This window comes from Vipera ursinii, assembly GCF_947247035.1.
Source record: "Vipera ursinii genome assembly, chromosome: 5".
Lineage (NCBI taxonomy): Eukaryota > Metazoa > Chordata > Lepidosauria > Squamata > Viperidae > Vipera > Vipera ursinii.
The window spans coordinates 57609452-57635559 of NC_139518.1; the positions used below are offsets into that span (position 1 = coordinate 57609452).

At 38.8% G+C, this 26108-nt stretch overlaps 1 protein-coding gene across 1 annotated transcript in view; it reads left to right on the plus strand.

Annotated features, from left to right (window-relative positions):
* Nucleotides 1-26108, plus strand: part of GRK5 (G protein-coupled receptor kinase 5) — a 208847-nt gene that overhangs the window by 160550 nt on the left and 22189 nt on the right. The window contains exons 7-13 of the mRNA XM_083363682.1: nucleotides 5344-5444; nucleotides 7296-7388; nucleotides 10439-10502; nucleotides 10923-11063; nucleotides 11933-12123; nucleotides 17274-17311; nucleotides 20448-20537. Of these exons, the coding sequence (XP_083219808.1) occupies nucleotides 5344-5444; nucleotides 7296-7388; nucleotides 10439-10502; nucleotides 10923-11063; nucleotides 11933-12123; nucleotides 17274-17311; nucleotides 20448-20537 (718 nt within the window). The remainder of the gene's footprint in view (nucleotides 1-5343; nucleotides 5445-7295; nucleotides 7389-10438; nucleotides 10503-10922; nucleotides 11064-11932; nucleotides 12124-17273; nucleotides 17312-20447; nucleotides 20538-26108) is intronic.

A 26108-nucleotide genomic window follows, 5' to 3' on the forward strand; every position in this document is an offset into this window, starting at 1 on the left:
CCTGAGCAAAAAGTGAGTAAGGCTTGTGACCATCATTTTTCTGTGCTTTTCTCTTTCTGATATAGGCTTCTTCCTTCCTTCCTGCATTGTCACCAAAGATGCATTTGACAGGAAGGGCTTAACTCCACTTTTTGCTCGGAGGCAAGGCTTAAAGCTGCTTCTTGTTCTGTGGATGAAGTTTCTATTTGAGAATTTTTTTCACCCAGCTCGGGCCCAAGGGCTAAGAACAGGGGGGAAAAAGTGATTATATAGCGAAACAGCCCAAATCCTCCCTAGCAGCCAGTTTCTGGATAAGCAGGAAAATGCATCAGGTAAACAATCAGGGAAGAAATAATATTGTAACAAAGGAGCTTCAAAGAAGAAACCACACCCAGCCAACACTTTTGTAAGGCAAGCTACTATATATAAATAACCAGCAACTTCACTCTTTCATGCAGTGATGAGAGTTACTTAGCATGGCAACGAAATGTCTGCAGAAAAACAACCAACTTCAGAGAACCAAACATTATCAACAATGACCCCAAAGAAGAGGTGCCCACTTATTGCCATCTATTTCTAATGTTGAATTGAAGATGCTATTTCTGGTCTTTTCAGAAATAATTTAGGAATGGGCAGGTCCAACCTGACGTGAACACACTCTTGTTTAATAAACTGCTTGACTCACCCTTGCCAGGATGTTGCTTGCTGCTGATATACTGTACAGTAGCCCTGATATACAGTAACTTTTCTTCCAATGAAGAAAAGTGTCTTGAAATTAGTACAGGACATAACACAAAGCACTTGCAATAGACCTCAGGGTGAACTATTTCAACCTTGACCACTAAAGCATTGGTCATCTGGCCTTATGAACAACTCTTAGAAGTTCTGCTAGCATCCAAATCCATAAAAATAATGTATTGGCAAACTTACCAGACATGCTGAATTCATGGATTCACTTATGATTTGCTTACAATTTGTAACCATATCTATGATTTTGGGAGTCAAATCATCAGTGCTTCCCCTGCTGATATTTGAATCATAATTCAGAGCTAGCATTGTAGCAAAACTGTTTGGGGGAATAAGATATATTTTTTTTAATTCCATTTATATCCCGCCCTTCTCCGAAGACTCAGGGCGGCTTACAAGCTTAGCAGTACAGCAAAAGGGAATTCCTAATTTCAGCCACTAAGGAAGTGCATTTCCATAACCCTGCATGCCAACAGAGCCAATAATATAAGATAAGGAGCCACATCAAGAGTTTGTTTTTCTACATTTGACAGAAAAGAAAAACAATCACTTTTTTATTTGCCTCATCCTCAAATGAAATGTAGACTATTGTACTTGAGATATGCTTATATTCCATGTGATATTTCTGTAATATGCATGCATGGCACTTAACTGCTTCTCCCCAAAGTGTTTCCTCCGTAATGGGATAGGTGTGTGTAGGGATAGATAGAATGTTTGCATTGAAAATAATATTTTTGAAATAGGTCATTTAGGCCAACCTCCTGCTCGGTGCAGTTCAGTGCAGTGCAGTGTAGAGATCCACACTGAAGCACACCAGGCTCCACTTGAGGGCTGGAGGGATACAAAGGAAGGAATGTTGATTTCAGAAAACTAGCGGTCTTGTTTTCAATCTGCCATGAGGTCCATTAATTCATTATTCCAGTTCAGTTAATCAATTCATATTCCATGCTAAAAATAAATGTTCAGGAATTTCAATTTTGTTTGCAATTTCCCTCAGACATTAAGACATTTGATCTTTGTTTATGTATAACATGTGCCTTAATATTACAGTTGTGCAGTCTTTGGACTCAAGAGAAAAGGGTGCTTTGGGTCTCACATAACACTTGTTGGCAACCTCTCAGAACAGTTGCATTTTTTCCTGCTATTGGGTGACTGCCCTCTACAGCTGTAAAGCAATCCTGGGAAAACAAATGTTTGGTTTAAGGGTTGTTGACTTCCCCCCCCCCCCCCGCTTCAAATCTAAAGCATAGCACAGTCTAATTAATATCAACATAATTGAGAAAATCGCCTCAAATAGTATTGCAATGTATGCTGTGTTATATTAAATAAGTAGAAAGCACCTTATGAACGGTATGACTTTGCAAGTATTACACTCACTTGCCAGCAGACAATAAAGCTATTAACTCATAATGTCTAAGAGTCGGTGGGTCAGAAATACCAAATCATCTACAGTACATAGAAATATTCTTTAAAATTAAGAATCAACATTTCTATTTGCCTGAATTGGATGCCTCCTTTCAACATCCATGATGTCACTATTTCTGGTTTGAATTTAGTAAATCTTCCTGGATGACCTTACCTGAATTGATCTCCTAAGATAATAAATGTTTGATCTGGTTACTTGAAATTCCAGAAAAGGACTGTAATCTAGATTAGGAAATTGAAATATAATACAGAAGACAAAAACAAACACTTCCGTAAACCGGCCAAAAAACTGCGGTGTCAAAGGTGTCTTTATCATTCAGTCTTCCTGAATGATAAATAAATTCTTGGAACTTCTCAACTGTGGGGTGGATTTGTTGGTTGGTTGGTTGGTTGTTTGTTTAGTACTATCACAACCAGCCTTCTGTGTTGTTTTTCTCCTAGCCTTTTTGGTTCACAGATTGTACTAATTGGAGTTGAAGCTTAACTGGAATAAGCTTTTCAAGAATGCTGCTTGTTGTTTTTATTTGAGATGTTCTCAGATATGGCTGTAATGAAATACTTTGTATGCAGAATCATTAATACTAGAAAGTCAGGAAGAGGATTGTGGACAAACATTTTTTTCCCCTCTATACTTGGAACTGTACTACCTACAGCACTCTACGAAATTCTGGGAAAGGATTCAGCAATTTTATCTGTCTCCATCAACACATACTACACTTCAATTTCTGAAATGATGACAAATGACTTGAAATGTTGTGATGTATTGTTGGACAAAATAACATTTCTTCCTGCAGAACTTTATTAAATTTGGCCAGCAACAGAAACACAATTACATATGGAAACCATTTCTCAAAAGCATCTATTTTTAAATATTTGGAATAAGAAATGGAACATAACATTACTTGCCAGTGAAATAACTTGTCCACTTGACTGCGTTCATGTAGAATAAAGCAAATTCTGATTTATGAAAAATTATCAGTGGGTGCTTTAAAAGAAGAAAAAATATAAATATTTTTGTCAGATTTCTTCATTTTCATTAGTTATCATGTTTGCAAATACTGTACAGCTACATAGGCACACATGCACACAATTCCCTATTTCAGTCATTTCAAATTTCATCAAAATAAAATAAATAGAATAAAAATGACAATCTTGATTAATAAAGTTTATGCAAAAGTTATAGTTTACATTATCTTTGTTGACCAGGCTAAGATAGGAGTGGCGCTATGCAAGCCCAATTTCAGGAAGTATGCATAAGCAGAAGAAAACTGTCAATATGGAAAGATGATTTAAAATATATTTATTATTAGATACTTCTGATGGCTGGCAAGACTTCAGTTTGCACACATAAGCCACGCTTGCAGTAGCTGAGATTGTGAATAATGAAAATTTTTCCCCTAGTGCACTCTATATGCTCAACACATTTGAGAAGTAGGTTGTGGAAAGCTGGAAAATGTCTTTAAATGTTTTACTGATAGTTGAATTGTGTATGATTAGGGCTTGGGTTTTATTTTATTTATCTTCCCTTCCCTTCCAATTTATTTTCTCTGTTTCCTAATTGGTGTGTTTTCTAAACCTTCTATGAAGCCAGACAATGAACTTTCTACAATGACATAAGACAGTTTATTTTCATGCCTAGAATCCATATATTAATTTATATGAGATATTTAAATTGGAATTTTAATATGGATTAAATGTCTAAGTGTGAATGAATTAAACATTGTACAATTTCAGTTGATTTATGTTGTACTGATTATAGACTTTGTTACTCATTTTTAGCTTAAGTTTAATAGTAATTTGATTAGTCATGTTATATATCTTATATTTATAACTTTCTCATAATTAATATTTTAGAAAGCTGTAGCTTTCATGACATTGTAAGTTCCTGGTTTATTTATCTGTATTGCATTTTTTATCATTTTTATGTTTTCTTTTGTATTTGTGTACTTTTTTAAAATGTTCAATAAAGGAATAAAGAAAAAGAGTTTATTTCTATTTACACTGCTTAGTAAATAGCCAGCAGTATCACATAAGTGGATTACATCAATCCAGGGGTTACTTTTCACCTTTTAGATATTGTGTTAGGATTATTATTTTTTTTTAAAAAAAAAAGTTGACTCATGCTTGTAAACAAAAGAAAAATATCCACAATTGACTCAGAAAGAAAAAAATCAGACATTAAGTCAAAATTTATTTATTTTTTTCAAAAAATGCTGTTTGTTTCATGACTTCATAGTGGGAAAAGTTATTGCCTGGGTTCTGTCTTTTTTTTTTTTTTAGAAAGTTGAATGGAAGTTTCTGTGAAGTGTGAAAACTTATTTAGGTTTGTAAAAACTGTAAAGAAAGACATACACCCTTCACTAAAAATACATAAAAAGGTGTTTTTGATCAACTAGACAGAAGGTCATTTCAGTACATCGTGTACTCAGAAAGCAAAGATGAAATGAAGAACTGTACTCAATTTTTTGTGGAAAGAAACATCATAGCAAAAACAGGGAATTTTGATTGTGTTATTTGTAAAAATGCATATCAACTGGTACATGAATATGAAATCAGAACTTAATATATATTCAGATCTTTAAAATACTGAGTATTATAATACTGCTGCACATGAGGAATGCAGAATCGTCTGCCTTTTTATAGTATCCTTGGTTGTCTGATTTAGAAAACTAGATGTGCACATACACAACAGAAAGGCAGTGTGTGTTTTGTGTATGTGTATGTATATTAACTTGATTCTGCCACTAGTACACCTTGCTTCTCTCATGTGAGTTAATGAAACTGTGTGGTTGCTGGATTGCAGTGGTCGATAGTAAGATGTTCTGTCTTTCATAGTGTCAAAAATTCTTTTTTTTTCTTTGTTTATATCCTCACTTTTTCATACAGTTTTCAGGAAGAGAAGAGCATGCTTAATTATGAAAATAATTTTTTTCTGGTTTATGAGAAAAGAATGCTGGGTTGAATTTGGTTATTGCATATTTCTGGAAACTTCGTTATTTTTGTAGAGGGTTTTGGAATATTTTTATTGGTAATATATTGTCATATATTGAGCATAGATGCCTCAATAATAAATAAATACAAATATTATTTTTGTATATTTTCTTATATCTTGGTGCCTAAATGTACTTGGTTATCAAGGAAATACTTTCTCCTACTACATAATGAACTTATGTTCTCTCTGCTTTTTCATAGTCTCCAGTTTATGTAGCAGAAGCCAGTCAAGATCTTGTACAGCAGATAAAAGAAAAACTTGAAAACAGCCCATGTAAAGAGCTGTTCTCACCCTGTGTAAAGTAAGTGCACTCTGACATTCAAAAGATCATTTTATTTTGTTGTTGATTTCCATAAGACTTTTTTTACATAAATACGTTCTCAATAATAAGCTGATCATTGTAATTTAACATTCCAAATACAAAAAGCATTCCACGCACAGACCCAAATAATACTGAATGGTTCATGTCCAGACCAAAATTTAAGTTTTTATCTGGACATCAACTTGAGATATAGGTAGTCCTCAACGTATGACCACAATTGGAACCAGAATTTCCATTGCTAAGCAAGGGATTGCTAAGAGAATCCTGCCCAATTTTACAGTCTCTTTTGCCATGGTTGTTAGTGAATCATTCCAGTTGTTAAGTGACTCATGCAGTCATTAAACAAATACAGTCTCCCCATTGACCTTGTTAGAAGCAGCTGGGAAGGTCGTAAATGAAGAACATGTGACCCAAGGATGCCACATCCATTGTAAATACATGCCACTTGCCGAGTGCCTGAATTTTGTTTAGGTGGGGCTGGAACAGTTGTAAGTGTGAGAACTGATCATAAGTCAGAACAGAACAGAGTAACAGTTGAACAGGATCTTGGAGGTCTTCTAGTCCAACCCCCTGCTCAAGCAGGAAAATGCTATACCGTTTCAGACAAAATAGTTGTCCAATCTTTTCTTAAAAACTTCAAGTGATGGAGCATCCACAACTTCTGGAAGCAAGTTGTTCCACTGAAAAAGGACACTTTTTTCCATGCTCCTATAATTTGAATGGTCACTAAACAAATGGTTGTAAGTCAAGTACTGCCTGTATGTATGAATCTAGTCAAAGATATTCCAGGGTGGAATGTGACAGTGAAACAGGAATGAATGAAAGCAGGTAAAGGAGTAAAAGATAAAGACAAGAAGAGGCTAGACAGGCCCTAAGACAGACATAGCAGTTGACCTGAAGGAAGGTGATAAATTGACTCCTTCCAGATTTTGTCTCAACTGAAACCATAACAACCAAGACAGTTGGGGTTTTTGTTCATCTGAATTACAACCCATTCAGAACATTTTGACTGAACTTCTGAGTCATAATGCACTTCTTTTGTGCGTATAACAAAACACATTTTCTGTTTTGCACTCACTCCTCCTCAATGCATATTTCATTTTTTTAAAAAAAAATAGTTTGCAGAATTCACATAGACAAAGGAACACACAGGTGTTTCCAAATGCCCTTCAGGTCTAGGAGACCTGAAATAGGACATCTATTTTTGTGGTGTCATCTTTTTGTCCAAAGAAGTTTCGCAAAGTTAGGGCTTTCTTTTTATTGTCCCCTAGAGCTCCGTGTGTAAATATTTGTATCTAGAACTGCTGGTGCTTTTATTTGCCATGATATTTGCCAGGCTTTAACAGAAGGAAATATCAAAAGGGAGGGATCATTAAACGCACATTATTTCCAGCAGGTGCTTTTGTTGTTGTTCTTGGATGGTTTACAGAGGTACTTGTGAAATTTAGAAGCTTTCATTCAGTAATTATACTTCTGTCTTTTAATTTTACTATTCTCATTTTGCTCTTTGATGGAAAAGAACCTAATAATTATTCATGGCCTTGGCAGCAATCTGATATTGCTTGGGCTGTAACGTATATGTTAGGATAGTCCATTAATGTACAGTATATTAGCAGGATGGGCAACCATAAGAAAAAAAATACCACAGGGTTAGATAAAAAAAAAAGAAATACACAAAATCTTGGATTAAAAAAAAACACATTATCCCTAAGATATGCTCTCCTAATACTGTGAGTTAGTAGATTTAAAACTAAGCATCTCTCCTGAAGAGGAACTTGGGCACCCGGGAGCAAGCTTGTCAAGTATTTCTTTCTTTTTCATCTGAAATAGGTCTGTTCATGAGTACCTAAGTGGAGAGCCTTTCCAAGAATACTCAGACAGCATGTATTTTGACAGATTTCTCCAGTGGAAATGTCTAGAAAGGTAAGTGGCATTACAGGTGGATGCAGTCAAACTTTTTAACATTAAAAGAGAAAAACATTCAAAAGAGAAAAACCAATACAACTAAAAAAATAAAAGAACAAAACTAGAAAGTGCACAAATTTTAAAAAATAAGAATATAGTAAAGAAAAAGAAAAGAAATATATAAAGAAATGACTTTTCCCTCCATCACAATAAGTATAAATCATTTTAGAAATTGTATCACCTCCTGAAATGCAACAAATGAGCTCTTTTTTATCTATTTAAAAAAAACCTTTAGAGTTTTGTTGTTCAATACTAATGAACAAAAGTCCAGTAAGAGTTACCGGAGAAAATAACATGTCTATTTTAATCTTGATCAAATAAGCCAACTTCATATTTTCTAGTTAACAATTTTGATTTTTAGTCCTTTCGAATTATGTCCTAGAACTTTGATTTTATTTTCATTTTTCTTCTTTGTCCCTTCTCACAAAATTTTTCAAAGCTTTACAAGTCACTTTTCTAAATCTAATATAGGAAATTTATCAGGTCACTCTTTTAGTTTGCTATTTGTATATCCCTTTTCATTCTTAAGGCAACCGTTGGTTCTTTTCTATGTTCGGCGTAGCACCTTTTCCCATATCATTCTTTTAACCTGCCATTCTTTTCACCTTTCAAATCATTCTCAATCTTGTCAGGTAAAACTTGTTGCATTTCCATAACATGTTTTAAACACAGTCTATCTATAGAGGCAGACACTCTTAAAATTAACGTGTAGGTTCATTGTTCATAAATATCCTTCAATATGCCCAGTGTTGAAATATTTGCTTCATTCTGTATCGGTAAGTCAAATTTAAGTATTCTTCTCCTTAACTGTAACCATTAGTTCCTCCCAGTTCCCTCTAAAGTGTAACCTTCAAAGTGTCATCATATTTTTTTAAATTTTTCCCACAGGAAAGTTTCTTATAATTAATTTCAAAATCTTATTTCAAATCCATCTGAACTCTTAGTCCATTTGTAACTTTCCAAGATCAAAGTTCTAATGACTCCTTTGCTGTTTATTAAAAAAAAACCCACAATTAAATCATTGAACATATATTTAGAAACTCTTTTGCTAAGGACTGAAGAAAATTTATCCAGTGCTATAAAATATGTTGATCCAAACATTTCTAAATAACTAAAAAGCAATTTCCTACAATGATTAGAAAAGAAAGTATGCGAACTCTGTGTCCTTTTGAAGGCACTGGCTGTTGTTTGAGCAAAAAGCTGGCTATTCCCTGATTTTCCAGAGCAATAAACCCTCTGGAGACCACTGTCTTGTGGTCTCTTCACAAGAAGTGAGTCTCTGAAGCACTTGTAGGCAATCTCAAGTAAAAGAGCCTGTCTACTCGGCAGCTCTTCAGTGCACTGTGGCCGTCACTTCCACTTTAGCAGAGTTATTTTCAGTTTGTCATTTCTTCCCCAGAACTCCAATGCAGTACAGCCTTCAAGTACGATGGACCATGAAAAAGAATAGCCAGAAAATATTTTTTAGTACAACCTTTCCCAATTTGTTGTCTTCCAGATTAAATTTCTTAATACTTATACAGACAGCTCAATTGCCAGGCTGAATGAATAAAGCAACTTGATCCAATATAATGAACCAGGTGACTAAGGAAGAAAGATAAATAATAAATAATATTTATTTCAATCAGTATCAAGCACAGAAAATCAAAAGTCAAGGCAGTTCACATCAATATAGCTTTAACGAGGAGAAGAAGAAGAAGAAGAAGAAGAAGAAGAAGAAGAAGAAGAAGAAGAAGAAGAAGAAGAAGAAGAAGAAGAAGAAGAAGAAGAAGAAGAAGTAGTTGGAAGGGACCTTGGAGGTCATGTAGTCTAACTCAGGCAGGAAACCCTATACCATTTCAGACAAGTGGCTGTTTGCTGCATGTTAATACTATCTTCAGTAATCTGAACTACTAACAGTCAAAGCAGACTGGTGGTAGATAAGGGTCAACAGAATTCAAGGTTGGCTGGACATAGTTTTCTTGTGGGTATGAAGTAACTTGAGACTGATGATGCGCTTGATCCCTCTCTGGGACTTAGCCTGGTCATCTCCTACAGTTAGTGACCAGATAAAAGAGAACAGATATCAAATGGCTGAGGGATTGTGCGACTAAAATTCTGCATGAAGTGAAGGAAGGTTGTATTAGTAATTAATTCATTTGTAAATTATTCTGGATTCATCTTTTGGACTAACTGAGATAAGAACATAAGAATTGTTGGATCAGTCTGAAGGTTGAAGTCATCCAGATTTTTTGACCCATTAGATGCTAAGGGGAAGCCCTAAACTGGGAACTGAATGTATTAGCCTGATATTTCTTCATCACTAGCGTTTTCTTCATTTGAAGATTTTTACTGCAAAATTTTCAGCCTGAGGTTTGTCATGTTTTTGTATTTTTTGACATATTTTATTTTAGCCCCTACCCCAGCCCAAATAAAAGTTCACAACCTATTGTGTTGCTGATGATATATACTTGATATCTATGGTTCATGGCAATACCACCCCTTGGCAGGTGCAATGTGATAGAAAAACAAATAATGACGATTTGAATATTCTCCTACAGTATTTATGAGCTTACATGGTACAAGACTAATGTAGATTTTTAATTATGGGATTGCAAAGTATCAAAAATATATAATTTCTTCCTGTTTAAAAAAAAAAAGACTGCAGGAGCTTCCCCTTCTCCTCGACACACCTTATGGCCAGATGAGAAAAGAGGAAGGTTAGGAGTGGTTGAAAAGTAGTTATCTCCAGAGCTAAATGGTCTTTAACAAAGAATTTATGGATTTGTGGAAAATGAAGGGCAACAGGGCTCTGAAATACTGGCCCATATTTCAGTTTTAGAAAAAAAAGAAGCTGCTAATTTATTAAAAGGAGAGGTAAATAGCTTGAAAAAATTTTTTTAAAAAAATATTCAGTGTTAAGGATGGCAACTGCTTGCCATGCCTTGGCACAGTTTCTTTTAAACTGATCCTTAAAAAAAGTATTAAAACATTTTTTTTCACTACCCCAATTTTCTTTATTATTTCAGACAACCAGTAACAAAAAACACATTTAGGCAATACAGGGTATTAGGAAAAGGCGGCTTTGGAGAGGTGAGTAAATTCTTCCTTTTACAAATTCTGCACCTCTAAGGGTAGCCAATTAACTTCTGCTGATAAATCTGATCTATTGAAACATTGAGAAATTGCCTGATTTCATTCTTGCTGCATAAGATTTCTTAAACTTGATTCATTGGGTATGTGAAAAAAGGAATAGACATGGTCTTTTCTCTAATTTGAATTACTATTATTCATTAATTATTAATTAATGAATTACTGATGTAGTTTTGGATTTTGGATTCTGGTCTTAACAACTGTAAGTCTCTACACTTAGTGGCTGTAAAGTAGTTTACACACACCCCCAAGCTTTGGGTGGGTTCCTCAAAGACCTTTACCAAAATTACCATAAAATATTATTAAATACACCGATACTATTCTGTATCTTCTTCCCTATTGTAACTTTTCCCTTTTCAGGTATGCGCCTGCCAAGTGCGAGCAACTGGGAAAATGTATGCATGCAAAAGATTAGAGAAAAAAAGAATAAAGAAGAGGAAAGGTGAATCCATGGCCCTAAATGAAAAGCAGATTCTAGAAAAAGTCAATAGTCAGTTTGTAGTAAGTATTGCCAAATTTGTAATGGGCATCAGCTCTCATTAACAGGTATATCGGTGAATGGCACTTATAACAAAATGTATGTAGTGCATCGTGACTTAGATCAGGTTTCTGATGCTAGCTCTGTATTCTTCGGTTATTACTTTTTGCAATCGCAGTGAATTGTTATGTACCATTCACTGGAATTTGACAGCACTGTGTGGTTCCAATATAATTGTTTATGGAAAAAACGGTCCTGCAAAGAACTCACTCTACAGTGGAATGCATTCTCCTATTAGCTCTCTACAAGACCCTACCAGAGTCCAAAACTTTAGAATCTGCCAAGGCTCTTTTATTAGTTGCTGCTGCTGCTGGAAGAATATAAAAAAAGACAATACTTAAAGTTGAATCAGTAAATTTCCTTTTTCTTGAAGAACTAAATCTACAGTACTGTGTGTAGTATCATCTTAGCCATCTTATAAAAATATCTGACTATGAATGAAGGCAGATGTACATGCCACAGGTGATAATGCTGCAGGATCCAATCTAGGTTGGTCACCGGGACCAGAGGTTTAGTCTTCCAAGCTTTTGGACTTGTGCCGGAGCTTGTCCTCAGAATTTCATTAAGGACGGGCTCCAGCATGAGTCCAAAAGCTCATAAGACTAAACATCTGGTCCTGGTGACCGACACAGATTGGATCTTACAATATTTGCCTGTATGCTTGCCCTGTGGTCTTTTTTCCCCCCCAATAGCCAGAATTCTATCCCATTTCTTCTTCCTTTTAACTGATAGATGTCATGTCTTTTCTAACACAAAATGCTAGCTATGAGTGAATTCTAGGCATGAATAATTTTCTTGAACTATAACTGTTGTTTAACAACTCTCATTTTAGGTCAATCTAGCCTATGCCTATGAAACAAAGGATGCACTCTGTTTAGTTCTAACCATAATGAATGGGGGAGACCTGAAATTCCATATCTATAATATGGGAAACCCAGGCTTTGAAGAAGAAAGAGCTTTGTTTTACGCTGCAGAGATTCTTTGTGGCTTAGAAGACCTACACAGGGAAAACACTGTGTACAGGTAAATTTTCTTTCATGCTTTCAGAAACTCGTGCATTTGCAGCTTTGCTCCTAGAGAAATTCTTATCCTCATATAATATTTCCTGTTTCTATTCATAGCTATCAATATGTTTCTCATTACCTTTTTTGTACCATTACAAGAGAGCAAAAAATGCAACATAGGTAAGGTAAAGGTAAAGGTTCCCCCGCACATGCGTGCTAGTCGTTTCCGACTCTAGGGGCCGGTGCTCATCTCCGTTTCAAAGCCGAAGAGCCAGTGCTTGTCCGAGGACGTCTCCATGGTCATGTGGCCGGCATGACTAGACGCCAAAGGCGCACGGAACGCTGTTACCTTCCCACCGTAGTGGTCCCTATTTTTCTACTTGCATTTTTTACGTGCTTTCGAACTGCTAGGTTGGCAGAAGCTGGGACGAGTAACAGGCGCTCACTCTGCTACGCAGCACTCGGGATTCGACCCGCCAAACTGCCAACCTTCTGATCGACATAGTTACCATATCCAAATTAATGTATGATTAGGGTTTAAATGGCAGTTAAAATTCTCTCCCACCAAAAGATGTGGCCTTGAGCCAACAGATATTGCACACTTTATAAAACTAAATAAATTTAATGGGTGTTGTTTCAAAAATATTCTAGGTCAATCCTAAATCAAAAATTAAAAGGAAAAAAAACAAGGTCATGACAAAACAGCATTTTTCTTTTCCGAACACATTCAATTTCTCTGGAGAAAGAATTGCATTTTTAAAAATTTAAAATTGAGTGCTGGGTTACAGTAATTATAATAATATATGGTTATGAAAATTGTCATGCCAAGAAAAAATTAATAATAATCCTATGACACAACATTTAGAAATGATGATGCGATAAAGGTTGAATAACAACATATGAAAATGATTTTTAACTATTTATACTGCAATTTAAAGTATGGGAAATGCTTTGATTTTTTCCCCCTAATGGCAAGTGAGCTACCAAAGAAAGAAAAAAGAAGAAAATCAGTCTTATCTTGCAAACGTATTTTTCTGCACATTCGTATCTCTACTCATATGCTTAGGTAAAATCTGCACACAATTTTGCTGAGTCACTATGTTTGAGACACATAAGGAATATTCCTATTGGGACTGGAGTGTCTGGCTGAGAAGTTGGCTGGGACTCATTACCTCTGTCTTTATGCTCCAGAAATTGTATTTCTTTTGGAGATAGATAGATGATAGATGATAGATAGATAGATAGATAGATAGATAGATAGATAGATAGATAGATAGATAGATATAGAGATGATAGAGATAGAGATAGAGATAGAGATAGATAGTCATAAAAATTCAGACAATCTATTCCAGAATATTTTGCTTGTTCCAGGTTTTGACCATAAACAAAATCTAGAGGGGTCTTATGGGGTGAGTAGAGCAAGCATGATGCATCATCCTTCTCTCCCTTCTTCTGCCCCATGGCCTGTAACCTGGCCCATCTACCAATTTTCCCAACAGTTTTATTCCTATCTTCCCTTAACCACCATCTTGAATTCAAGTCCATTTCTGCCTCTCAGTCTCTCCGGGTCAAAGAGATGCCACAGTCCAGCCTTGACCATGTAACTTCCCCCTCTCTCTCCTTCCTCCTGCTCCTCCTTCTAGGCTAGAAGGCTTCTCGTCTCTTCTTTTCATGGACATAAGGGGGGTTAGAGAAGGGGGGGTGCTAGGAAAATTGGGGGAAGAGTGAGCTGTATTTGAATTTTGGGTGGCAGTAGACCACCTATCTGTCAAGTTTTTCCAGTGCCTTCCTTTCCCTGTCCTCTGTAGTTGTAACCCACCACAGTTACCCTTGAATTCAAGCATCTCCTGGCCTGCCTACTTTCTCCTCTGCGATCTTACCAGTTGCCTTTGTCCCTAATTCACTTTAGCAATGCTACTAATGGCCTTGCCTCTTTCCCACTTTCCCCAGACACAACCACTTCTGCTTGGACCAGTCACATGCGAGGCAGATATCATGTCTTGACACCTATTGTGGATCTATGTCCAGACAAGGCATGATGTTTTGGTCCTGACGCGAGCTACCCAAAAGTGACTGTTCCATACATAAAATACTCATCTCAGATATTATCAGTTGATGAGGAATTGTTCTAGCTTCTTTATTTATGTAACACAGGAGGGATTGTTATTTAGATCCTGCAAAATCCTAGCACCATAGGGATTGTAATGTAAACAACCTTAACAGTTTTTGATATAAAATCTGCACTTCTGCAAAATTCTCTCCATGCTTTATTCTTCACAGTTCTTCCTATCTCCATGTGATTTCCAATGCCTGAATGTTGAGTCCAAGTGCTAAATACCATTTTGATTGGAAACCTATCTGATAAAGATGCTTTTAAAGATAAATAGAACCAAGAGGCATAGATCTGAAGCATCCAAAGATCTAATAAACCTGCTTGAAATTAAAGGATAAATTGTCCCAAAGGTGCTTTAAAAAAAAAAAAGAAGGCAACGGGACTTTGTTTTTCCTTGAAGATATTTTGCTTCTCATCCAAGAAGCTTCTTCCGTTCTGACTGAATGGTGGAGGAGGATGGATGAAGAACGGAAGAAGCTTCTTGGATGAGAAGCAAAATGTTTGCAAGGAAAAACAAAGTCCTGTTGCCTTTTGGGGAAAAAAGCACCTTTGGGATAACCATAACCTGGATGACTGAGAATCTCCATAGACATTAAGGGATCAGTTTTTTTTCATTAGAATAACTGACTATGAGAGCAATTATTTATTTACAAGATAAAGTTTATGGCATTCATTAACTCACCGAATGATTTATTACAAGGACTGCTAAAAAAAACTTGTAACTGTAGCTATGTTGTTATTTTTTAAATTGAAATGGCAATGCTGATTTATACATATTTATATCTGAGGTGACGAGAGCACTCCTAAGGGTGATTTTATCACCTCACTTTTATCCAGGAAGCAATTTACTTAAATAAAATAATGCAACTGAGTGTGTTAAATAAGACTGTATACTTTCACAAATTATATGCCTAATAAATGAAGGCAAATATACATGTCCCAGGATAATGTTGCAAGTTCCAATCTGGGTCGGGCACCAGGACCAAAGGTTTCTTTTCCAAGCTCTGCTAGAGAGAAGCTCCCTGAGGACGGGCTCCAGCACGAATCCAAAAGCTTGGAAGACAAAACCTTTGGTCCTGGTGACCAACCCAGATTAGATTCTGCTATATTCCTAACGTATGAAAATTATGTGGGTAAAGGTATTGCCCTAGGTCAGAGGTAGGCAACTGTGGCTCTTTTATGACTCGTGGACTTCATGGCTGGCTCAGGAATTCTGGGAGTTAAAGTCCACGAGTCATAAAAGAGCCAAGGTTGTCTACCCCTGCCCTAGGTTTATGACACAAGAATTGTCTAGAATACAATTCAAGTTGACCATCAGACTAACGTGCAATAGAAAGGATCCTGAAATTCTCCTTTTCACTATCTTAGCTTTCCTTAAATGATTTAAGCGTTGCCATTACTTGGAAGTAAACGTAATTATTTTTCCCCTATTAATCACTGGGGAACTTTTCTTTGTTCAAAATATATTATGCGGACTATTTGTTATTATAAACTGAAAGCACATGAACTAAGAAGGTTTTGATAGTCTTCTTTTTGTTAGTTTAAATTCCTATTGACCTCACAAGATAAACTTCATAAGATAAACCAGTGCTAACAAGCTTACTTTTAAAACAAATAATACTGAGAAAATATGTGAAGGGAATGAGGATGTAAAATAGATGGCTTTATTTTAAATACCACCAAATGCTTATTCTTGGTGTTTAACAAAAAGGCACATGTTGGATTAATGTGATAAAGACTATTCTCAACATACTTTTTCATCTTAATTTTAAACAGTCTTTGAAAGAGCTGGATGTCCTAATCCATTGCTTTCTCCCACATTGGCTGTAGACATTTAATATTGGAATCAACACTACCATTAAGCAGAGTGAAATGATTATTTCAGGCATTGGATTCTGAAGAAAGGGAGAAATATTTGCAATTCCACAAAACATAATGTCTGTTAAAACAGAACTACTGCATATATCCAATTGATCAATCAGAACAGAGCTGAAAGGGACCTTGGAGGTCTTCTAGTCCAATCCCCTGCTCAGGCAGGAGACCCTATACAATTTGAGACAAGTGGCTGTCCAGTCTTTTCTTAAAAACTTCCAGTGATGAAGCACCCACAACTTCTGAAGTCAAGCTATTTCACTGATTAATTGTTCTCACTGTTAAGAAATTTCTCCTTAATTCCAGGTTGCTTCCCTCCTTGATTAGTTTCCATCCATTGTTTCTTGTCTTGCTTTCTGGTGCTTTGGAAAATAAGTTGAGCCCTCTTCTTTATGGCAGCCCTTCTAATACTGGAATTCTGCTATCATGTAAACCCCAGTCCTTCTTTTCTCTAGACTAGCCATACCCAGTTCCTGCAACCGTTCTTCATATGTTTTACTCTTCCGGCCTTTAATCATATCCATATCAGTTTAGAATTTTGCCTAAGACATTCCATATCTGTGCAGTCTTTTTTCACAGACTATAACTTGCATCTGAATTCATTCATAATGGGAAAGAAAGATTAATGTGAAGGTAACTCCTTTCAGAGAACTTTACATTCAATCATCCTATATTTCTTAAACAGAAATAGTTAATAGCTTTCATTGCAATTTCTCAATTGCAGAGAAATTGACACATAGTTTTCCTATAGCCAAATCTAATCCTCTAGCTCAGGCTTTTTCAACCTTGGCAACTTTAAGATGTCTGGACTTCAGCTTCCAGAAGTCCTCCAGTCAGCTACATGAATTGAAGTCCAGACATGTTAAAGTTGCTAAGGTTGAGGAACACTATTCTAACTGCTGCTGCTCTACACAATGGCTAGCTAGAGTACACATACAAAATACTCTGCATGATGTCCTCATTGGTCATATCCAGCTGAAGTGAATGGTCCGAGATTGTGGTAGACTGTGATTTTCATATTGCTGCAAAGCCATGTTTTTCATTGACTTTCTGAATTCTTTTACTGGGTAAACTGACACCCTACAGTCTAAATGGTTGGAAAGTGCATTCTGGTGCTTGCAATTTCCCTTTTATCAAAGAAATTTCCACAGAAATAACAGCAGCATTTCTTATTTTTTTAAAAGGGATTTGAAGCCAGAAAATATCCTGTTAGATGATTATGGTAAGTCTGAGAGCTTTAGGTAAAACATTTTTGTCTACAGTAAAATGGCTTACATATAGTTGTCTGTGCACAGCCAAATCATTCTCTGCAGAGGATAAGAGGCTAAACAATAACCAACCTTTAACTTTGGGTAGAGAATTGAATGGCACTTTTGCCAAAAAGAGAAAGAAACCTTATGAAAACAAGAGCATCTTAGGTTAATATTACAAATGTTTATACAAAGTTTGTATTTTCTCTTATCCAACGTTGAAGGTGATGCAATGTGTGTGTCATTTCTCTGAAGATGGGCTTCATACTTCTTGGCCTTATGACTATAACAAAACAACATTGCTACCTGGATAAACAATGGGAATCATCTCTTTGACCAATCAATATTATTACCAGCTTAAACAGTGCGAAATAATATGGGCTTCAAGAATGAAAGATGGGATGCCTGTTTTTTATTTCAAATGCTCGTCAGAGTTTACAACCATTCCCACTTCAATTACATTGAATTATTTGTTCTATTTATATTTGTACGGATTAATCCATCAGCTCAGCAACTTTCTGAATTGACCAGAGTCATGAACAGCAAAATATACAGCCTTTACTTGAATCCCAGCTAGTTTGAAACTCATGAATAATATTACTCTCTTAGTCCTTCATGCAAGGCAAAGTTCTCCTTGTTGCAGTAATGACCTGATCTCAGTGGAGAAGTGCAAGGCTCCTGGTCCAATCCCCAATTAAAAGAACTGTATAACAAGGGTGGAATATAACCTACAGAACTAAACTTTTCTACCTCCCCCCATCATGGCCCTCACAGTTTCCTCTGACTGTGATTGCTGAAAATGGGTGGTACAGTCTCCTCTGATTTTGAGACAGATGTACAAGAAGCTGATAGTGTAAACTTACTTAAATTTTACTAGCCATAATGTACTTTCAAAAAACAAAAATCTCACTTTTTTCTAGTTTTCTTTTTTGAAAGCCAGGTGGAAAAATTGTATAATCCCATTCCTGCTCACGTGTGGGATGTATCGCCTTCAGCTTGGATTTTGTCCCTCCCATAGTGACCAAATTCTCTTACCTTCCGTCGGTAGACGTGAAAAGGTTGCCCATCTCTGTAGAAATGGGTAGTATGTGAGACATGGAAAATCTGTTACTCCAAGTAAACAAAATAGCCAAAATAGAAAACAGTCTGATAAAATAAGTATTTAAGTATGACGTATTTAATTCATGGCATGGGTCCGGATTACCTACGGCAACACCTGCGACCGGCGTCAACGTCCCTCCGTCCAGTGCGCTCCCACAGAGAGGGCCTCCTCAGGGTGCCGCCGATCAAAGAATGCCGATTGGCGACCCCCAGGGGGAGAGCGTTCTCTGTGGGCGTGCCAGACCTTTGGAACAGCTTACCGGTTGAGCTCCGGACGGCCCCCGACCTTCGCTCCTTCCGGTGCGATCTTAAAACATTCTTTTTCGAAAAAGCTGGCCTGGTCTGACGGGGTGGGGTTGGGTTTTTTAAAATTAGTTTTTAACTTAATATGTATTGATTTTATGGGCATGATGTTTAATTGGTTTGTAATGGTTTTTTAATTTTTGTATCTGATTTTTATTGTGTATTGCCCTGTTCACCGCCCTGAGTCCTTCGGGAGAAGGGCGGTATAGAAATCAAATTATTAAATTAAATTATTAAATTAAATTAAATTAAATTGCTTATCACTGGTTTTTGTTTTGTTTTGTTTTTGCTGTGGAGAACAGTAACCTTAGGGGTGGGTAGGATAAAAACATATTTATGTATTTATTTATAAAATTTATTGGCTACCCATCTTACCATAGGGTAACTCTGGGCAGCTTACAGTTACATATATAGTTAAGAAGTTAAAATCAGACATTAAAATCAAGGACACATGGGTATGGCAGGGGTGGAGTGGGGGGAGATGGGATCTGTTATTAATCAACCAGTTCCATTACACTGTTCCCCCACTGGGGCCCTAAGCCAACTGGCAGAGCCAAATTTTTAGGCCTTACGAAAAGATAGAGGGAGATGACCGGGTGCAGGAAATTCTGCATAATAAAAATGCTAGTAATTTGAATTAGTCAGTTGGTTTGCTCCATGGGCAGTAAGCTTATATTAAAGGTAAAGGTAAAGGTTCCCCCGCACATGCGTGCTAGTCGTTTCCGACTCTAGGGGCCGGTGCTCATCTCCGTTTCATAGCCGAAGAGCCAGCGCTTGTCCGAGGACGTCTCCGTGGTCATGTGGCCGGCATGACTAGACGCCAAAGGCGCACGGAACGCTGTTACCTTCCCACCGTAGTGGTCCCTATTTTTCTACTTGCATTTTTACGTGCTTTCGAACTGCTAGGTGGGCAGAAGCTGGGACGAGTAACAGGCGCTCACTCTGCTACGCGGCACTCGGGATTCGACCCACCAAACTGCCGACCTTCTGATCGACAAGCTCAGCGTCCTAACCCACTGAGCCACCACGCCCCTTAAGCTTATATTACAGGAAGGCAAATCTTACAGAATATTAGGACACAATTCCTAAAGGTAAAAAAATAGTTTGACAGTCAAGGAATGTGAGCAACCATAATTTAAATATGCTTGGATTCCTTTCACTAAGCAAGGAATTACGCTTGATGGAATAAATGATTCATCCCAATTCCACCATTTTCCACCTACAATTCCAGGGGCTTTTTCTCCCCATCTCATGGAAAGGAATAAAATAACATAAAATCTTGCAGCTTTGCTTTTCAGCCAACCTTTGCTTTTCTGGGACGAAAACCCTCTGGCATAGCATCCTTTTCAAGGGGAGTTTGAAGAAATTAAATGCATTAAAAAGTGTTTTTCAATGTTTAGTGCATATTCAAGATTAACATTAATGTGTTGAGTGCAAATCAAGATTAACATTCTTGAAATTCTCCTTACTATCTAAGACCATCTCATGTTGACGCTTGCATTTTTATCTGAAAGCAGAGGGACATTTGGCCAGCCCTGATATCAAGCAGTTTCCTTGATCAATTTTTCAGATGAGTTCCTCCAAAGAACTAGTATCATTTTCTTCCCTGCAGTGTTTATATTTGTTTTAATAATGTATTTGATAGCAAAATGATTGTTTTCTACAGATTTGTGCCTAAGCTAACTTTTCTCCCATTCACTTTAGGCCACATCAGAATATCTGATTTGGGTCTAGCTGTTAAAATTCCTGAGGGTGACTCCATCCGTGGACGAGTAGGAACAGTTGGTTATATGGGTGAGTGGTCTGAAATATTCTGTTGTTTTCAACTTCGAAGACTATTATTTCAACTCTGTAATATAAAAGAAAAAACAAACTCTGTTCATGCGTGATAAGCTGTCACAATTCAGCATGACTGAACAGATGGCTGAATCTCTGATATGTATGTAGGATCACTTGACCAAGTCACAATTCTTTGTGCATTCTCCCCTAAGTGCTTGAGTGCAAAGGCAGTATCCCCTAAATTGGGTTTATATAACACTCACCATTGGTAAAAATTAAACATATATTTATTTAATAAGAACAGTGCATGAAATAAGGAATTGTGGGGGTTGTCAGCAAACATGGCTTCCATGAATGGCCTTCAGAAGAACAAGATAGCACTCACCTAATGAACCATTTGAATATTTTCTAGCATTTAGAGTTTCTGAACTATCAAGTGTCAGCACCCCGTTGTTTTAAAGCCAGTGCTTTTTTTGTAAAAGAAAAAGGTGCCGGAACTCACACATGTCATACAACCTGCCTTGCCTACGCTACAAGGTTCCATCCAAAAAAGGTGCCGGAACTCCATTCTGAGCGTTCTATGAGAAAAAAAGCCCTGTTTAAAGCTATGTCCTAGATACTTTTATGTCTTGATTCCTGCCTCCCCACTTCCCCGCAACAGCTATAGTTGTCAATTTATACTTCGTACCAAACTCTGTATTGCAGTGGGCTGCAGAGGAAAGCATTTAATGTAGGAATTGCTCTGAAAATTTTTAAGTAGTTTCTTTTCATTTTTGATGGTTTTAATGAATTTCTCTAAGCTGAATGACGTGTGAAATAGTGTCCCTAGATTCTCCTGGCATATATTATTTATTTGTAAAACTTAGTAAATATTAAACCTTGTGCTTCAGAGTACTTGAAAAGAATGGAAATGAGATTATTGCATATAAATGGCACTAAGATTTCAACTTAAATCAGAGATGGGCATCTGAGATTGTTGCCTGGGTTTTGTGCCCCCTTAGCACCCCTTTTAAAGTCCCTGGAGGCCCCCCACACACACTACACTACCAAACACTTGGGATGCAGTTGCTTGCTGTTTTCAGGTAGCCAAACAAAATTGTCATGATCCTGTTGTGTATGTAAATAGTTAGCAATAAGCCATAAAAGATATTGCAAACACTGTGCAGCTTTGCAAGGTTTAAAGCGGGAAAATAAGGTGCAATCATTGGACGCCACAACCAAGAGCGGGAAAACAGACTGTTTGTATTGGTTACAGTTCAAACGCTTTCTCTATAAAAGGGTTGCAACATTTGACATTTGACAGTTGACTTTGTGTATTCAATAAACTCGTTCAGTGTTAACTACTCTGAGTCCTCGTCAATTCGAACCAAACAACTGGCGACGAGGGTGGGATCGACAGAGACCAGAGATTAGGAAGAATTGTCGTGAAGGCGGCAAAGTCTGAGCGAGTCACAGTCAACCGAGCGGCCGCGGCAGAATAGGAAAAAAAATTCTCCGAATGGCGCAAATCGGGTCATTGAAGGAATTTGACCCTAACTTCCCCGAAGATTGGGAAGAATATATTGGTCAGGTCGAAGGATTCCTGTTAGTGAACGGAATCACCGACGACCGAAAAAAAGCGGCGGCACTTTTGACAATTTGCGGCACACCGGTCTACAGAGTCGCTGTCGGGCTGTGCCAGCCACAACCAGTCTCCAGCGTGCCCTATGCCGACCTCCTTGCAAAACTAAAGGTGCACTTTACTCCCCGAAGGTCCGAACTTTTTTGGCGGCGCATCTTCGAGAAGAGAAATCAGAGACCGGGGGAGTCCATACAGAAATTCGTCGCTGCCGTTAGGGAAGCCGCAGTTCGTTGCAAATACGATAATTTAGAAATTAGGATTCGGGACAGAGTTGTGCTAGGCTTACGCGATGAACAATTACAAAACAGAATAATCGCCAAACCTACTGGCGATTTACAGGAAGTGCTCGACGAACTCCTAACGTATGAGTCAACCGGGTATCGCGACCCCCCCCGCAGTAGCATGGCGACAGCACCTGAAATTAACCAAGAGGGCTATGTGGACTGCGGGGAGGTGGATCAGCAGTGGGAGGAAGAGATCGCCGAAGTCTCCAGGCGATTTGGGAAGATGGCACCCAGACAACTTAGAAGCGAAGGGCCCGAACCCGGCCGCCGGCAACAACCCGCAACACCGCAGAGACCACCGACCGGGGCACAACGACCGTGGCGGGACACAGCAACCAGACCGCGCGACAACGACACCCAGAACCGATGCGGCAGCTGTGGCGGCAACCATCCCCGCGCTTCCTGCCGATTCCGCACCGCCAAGTGCAGGGCTTGTGGCAAGACCGGCCACATCCAGGCCATCTGCAGAAACCGCGTCCGGGACTCCCGTCTGAATGAAGTCGATGTGTGGCCAGAGGGTAAGGTAACCCCCAATGTTAGTGGCAAGGAGACCCCTAGATCCCGGGCGAAAGTTTCAAACCCAGGGGAGGTGGCCCGAGTCAATCGCAAAAGGCAGGGAAGGGGGCACAATTTTCCGGACGGAAAATTAAAAATCACAGTCCTTCTGCAAGGGGTTCCTTGCAGAATGGAAATCGACTCTGGGGCTTCAGTGTCGATAATTTCCACTGAAACCCTGAAAAAAATTGAACAACTAAGTGGAAAAAGAATTCCACTTAGCCCAACAAATATTCAACTAATGGACTTTCAAAAAAGTCCAATAATCGTAAAGGGAAAGACCAGCCTTAGAGTTAATTTTAAGGGATTTAAGGGGGTCTTAGATGTGGTAGTTACGGAGGGGAATAGGACTAGCTTAATAGGGCTTAATTGGTTTCCTGCCCTGGGAATTTGGATAGGGGGAATAAATTCTGTGATTAGAAATAAGACCCTCGAATCCGTCTGCAAAGAATTTGCAGACGTATTCGATGGATCTCTAGGCAAGTACAAAGGGCCCCCCATTAATTTTAACCTAGACCCCTCAGTAAATCCAATCAGGCTAAAGGCCCGGAGGGTACCTTTTGCCTTAAAAGAAAAAATCGAGGCCGAGCTCGACCGGCTTGTAGGCCTCGGAGTTTTAGAACCTGTTGAGGGCGGTTTATGGGAGACGCCGATCGTCACACCCCTCAAACCCAATGGGGATGTGAGGATCTGCGCCGACTATAAAGCGACCCTCAACATTGGAATGAAAAAGCATGCTTACCCGGTCCCGACGGTGAAGCAGGTCCTCGCCACGATCCAGGACGCCGCCATCTTCGCCAAGCTCGACTTGGCGCATGCGTACTTACAGCTGACTGTTTCTAAAGAGGCTGCAGAGGCGCAAACAATTGTTACCCACAAGGGGGCGTTCCGAGTCCACAGACTGCAATTTGGGATTGCAGCTGCTCCAGGCATCTTCCAAGAAGTGATGGAGAGGACCTTAAAGGGCATACCTGGAGTATGCCCTTACTTCGATGATGTCCTAATAGCTGGAAAAGATGAAGGAATGTTAATAGAGCGGCTGGAACAGGTACTGGGTAGATTTAGAAAGGCTGGATTAAAATTAAAAAAGGAAAAATGTAGCATAGGGGTTAAATCCACTGATTTTTTGGGGTTCAGGATTGACAAAAGCGGAGTCCACCCTACCCCTGAAAAAATTAAAGCAATAAAAGGGGCTCCTGAACCTAGGAACAAGGCTGAGCTACAGGCCTTCCTAGGCTTGGTAAATTTTTATCACACTTTTGTGCCACATAAGGCTGCCATTGCAGAACCACTGCACAGGCTTTTAGATAAGAAGACCCCTTGGCATTGGCAAAACAAGCACAAAGTGAGTTTCCAGACCTTAAAAGATATCCTTTCCAGTAGCTCAACTGTAACCCACTTTATAGAAAATAGACCAATCTACCTGGCGTGCGATGCTTCGCCTTATGGCGTTGGGGCAGTAATCAGCCATTTAGACACCCAAGGAATGCAAAGACCCATTGCTTATTACTCCCGCACACTAACCAAGGCAGAGCGGAACTATGCTCAAATTGACCGGGAAGCTTTAGCCATAGTGGCAGGAGTTAAAAAGTTCCACGACTACCTGTATGGCAGGAACTTTACAATACTGACAGACCACAAACCCCTGCTGGGACTGTTTACCACAGATAAACAGACTCCCCAAATTATGTCTCCCAGGATGCTGAGATGGTCCATTTTCCTCTCAGCATATTCATTTTCCCTCCAATACCGACCAGGTAAAGACATGGGTCATGCAGACGCTCTTAGCAGATTGCCCCTTAGCACAACAGAGGAGGACCCTGCCCCAGTGGGACAAGTAATGTCCCTACAAGATATTCCTGATCTGCCCCTAACTGCTAAAGACATAGCTGAGGCAACCAATAAGGACCCCATCTTAAGGAGAGTAATGGCCTGGGTCATGAGCGGTTGGCCCAACGCCAACCCAGACGTAAAATACAGTCCATTTTTCCGAAGGAAGGATGAACTATCAGTTCATATGGGTTGCTTACTTTGGGGAACTCGTGTAGTAATCCCAGGAATCCACAAATCAGCTATTCTATTTGAATTGCATGAGGGACACCCTGGAATAGTAAGGATGAAGGCCCTAGCTAGGAGTCACTTGTGGTGGCCTGGATTGGACCAAGACATTGAGGAATGCGTTGCCAATTGCCATCTGTGCCAACGTTCCAGGCCTGAACAACAACACATCCGCACACATAAATGGGAGCTAGCTAGGAATCCTTGGTCCAGGATTCATATTGACTTCGCTGGACCTTTCCAGGGGTTAACGTTCCTTGTAGTGGTCGACAGCTACTCTAGATGGCTAGAAGTAGTACCGGTCAGTTCAGTAACAGCAGGCAGAACAATACAGGCATTAAGGGGCCTCTTTGCCACTCACGGGTTGCCGGATTTAATAGTGTCTGATAATGGGCCACAATTCACATCTATTGAATTTCAGGATTTCCTCAAGGCCAACTCGATTAAGCATAAGACTTCTGCACCCTTCCACCCCTCCACCAACGGATTGGCTGAAAGGAACGTGAGGACCACGAAGGACGCGCTTAAAAGAATCATTCGAGGTGACTGGCATCAGAGGCTAGCTGAGTTCTTGTTGGCTCAACACACAACCCCTTGTTCGGCTACAGGGAAAAGTCCAGCTGAAATGAGGTGGGGAAGAAAAATCTTGACCAAGTTGGACAGACTACACCCCGACCGTCTCCAACCAAACATTGAATTAGACATTCCTAACAGAACATTTGAAGTGGGGGACTTGATTTGGGCCAGGAACTACGCCCAAGGGGATAAATGGATTCCTGGGGTGGTAACTGAAATCTTAGGTCCCCTATCATACATCATTGAGGGGGAAGGGAATAGGGTCTGTAAAAGACACATAGACCAGCTGAGGAAAAGATCTAGTGGGTGTGTGCCAGCTGAGGGGGACCAAAGCTCAGTTAGGGCAAACAGTACAGATAACATTAGGCCTGAAAGTGGTGTAGTGGTGGGGCAAGATGACATATTTCCTGATGCCCATCAACAACAATTCAGTCCAATTGATTGGGAAATACCCCTGCGAAGTAGGCCAGTGACAACTGAATCCCAAACACA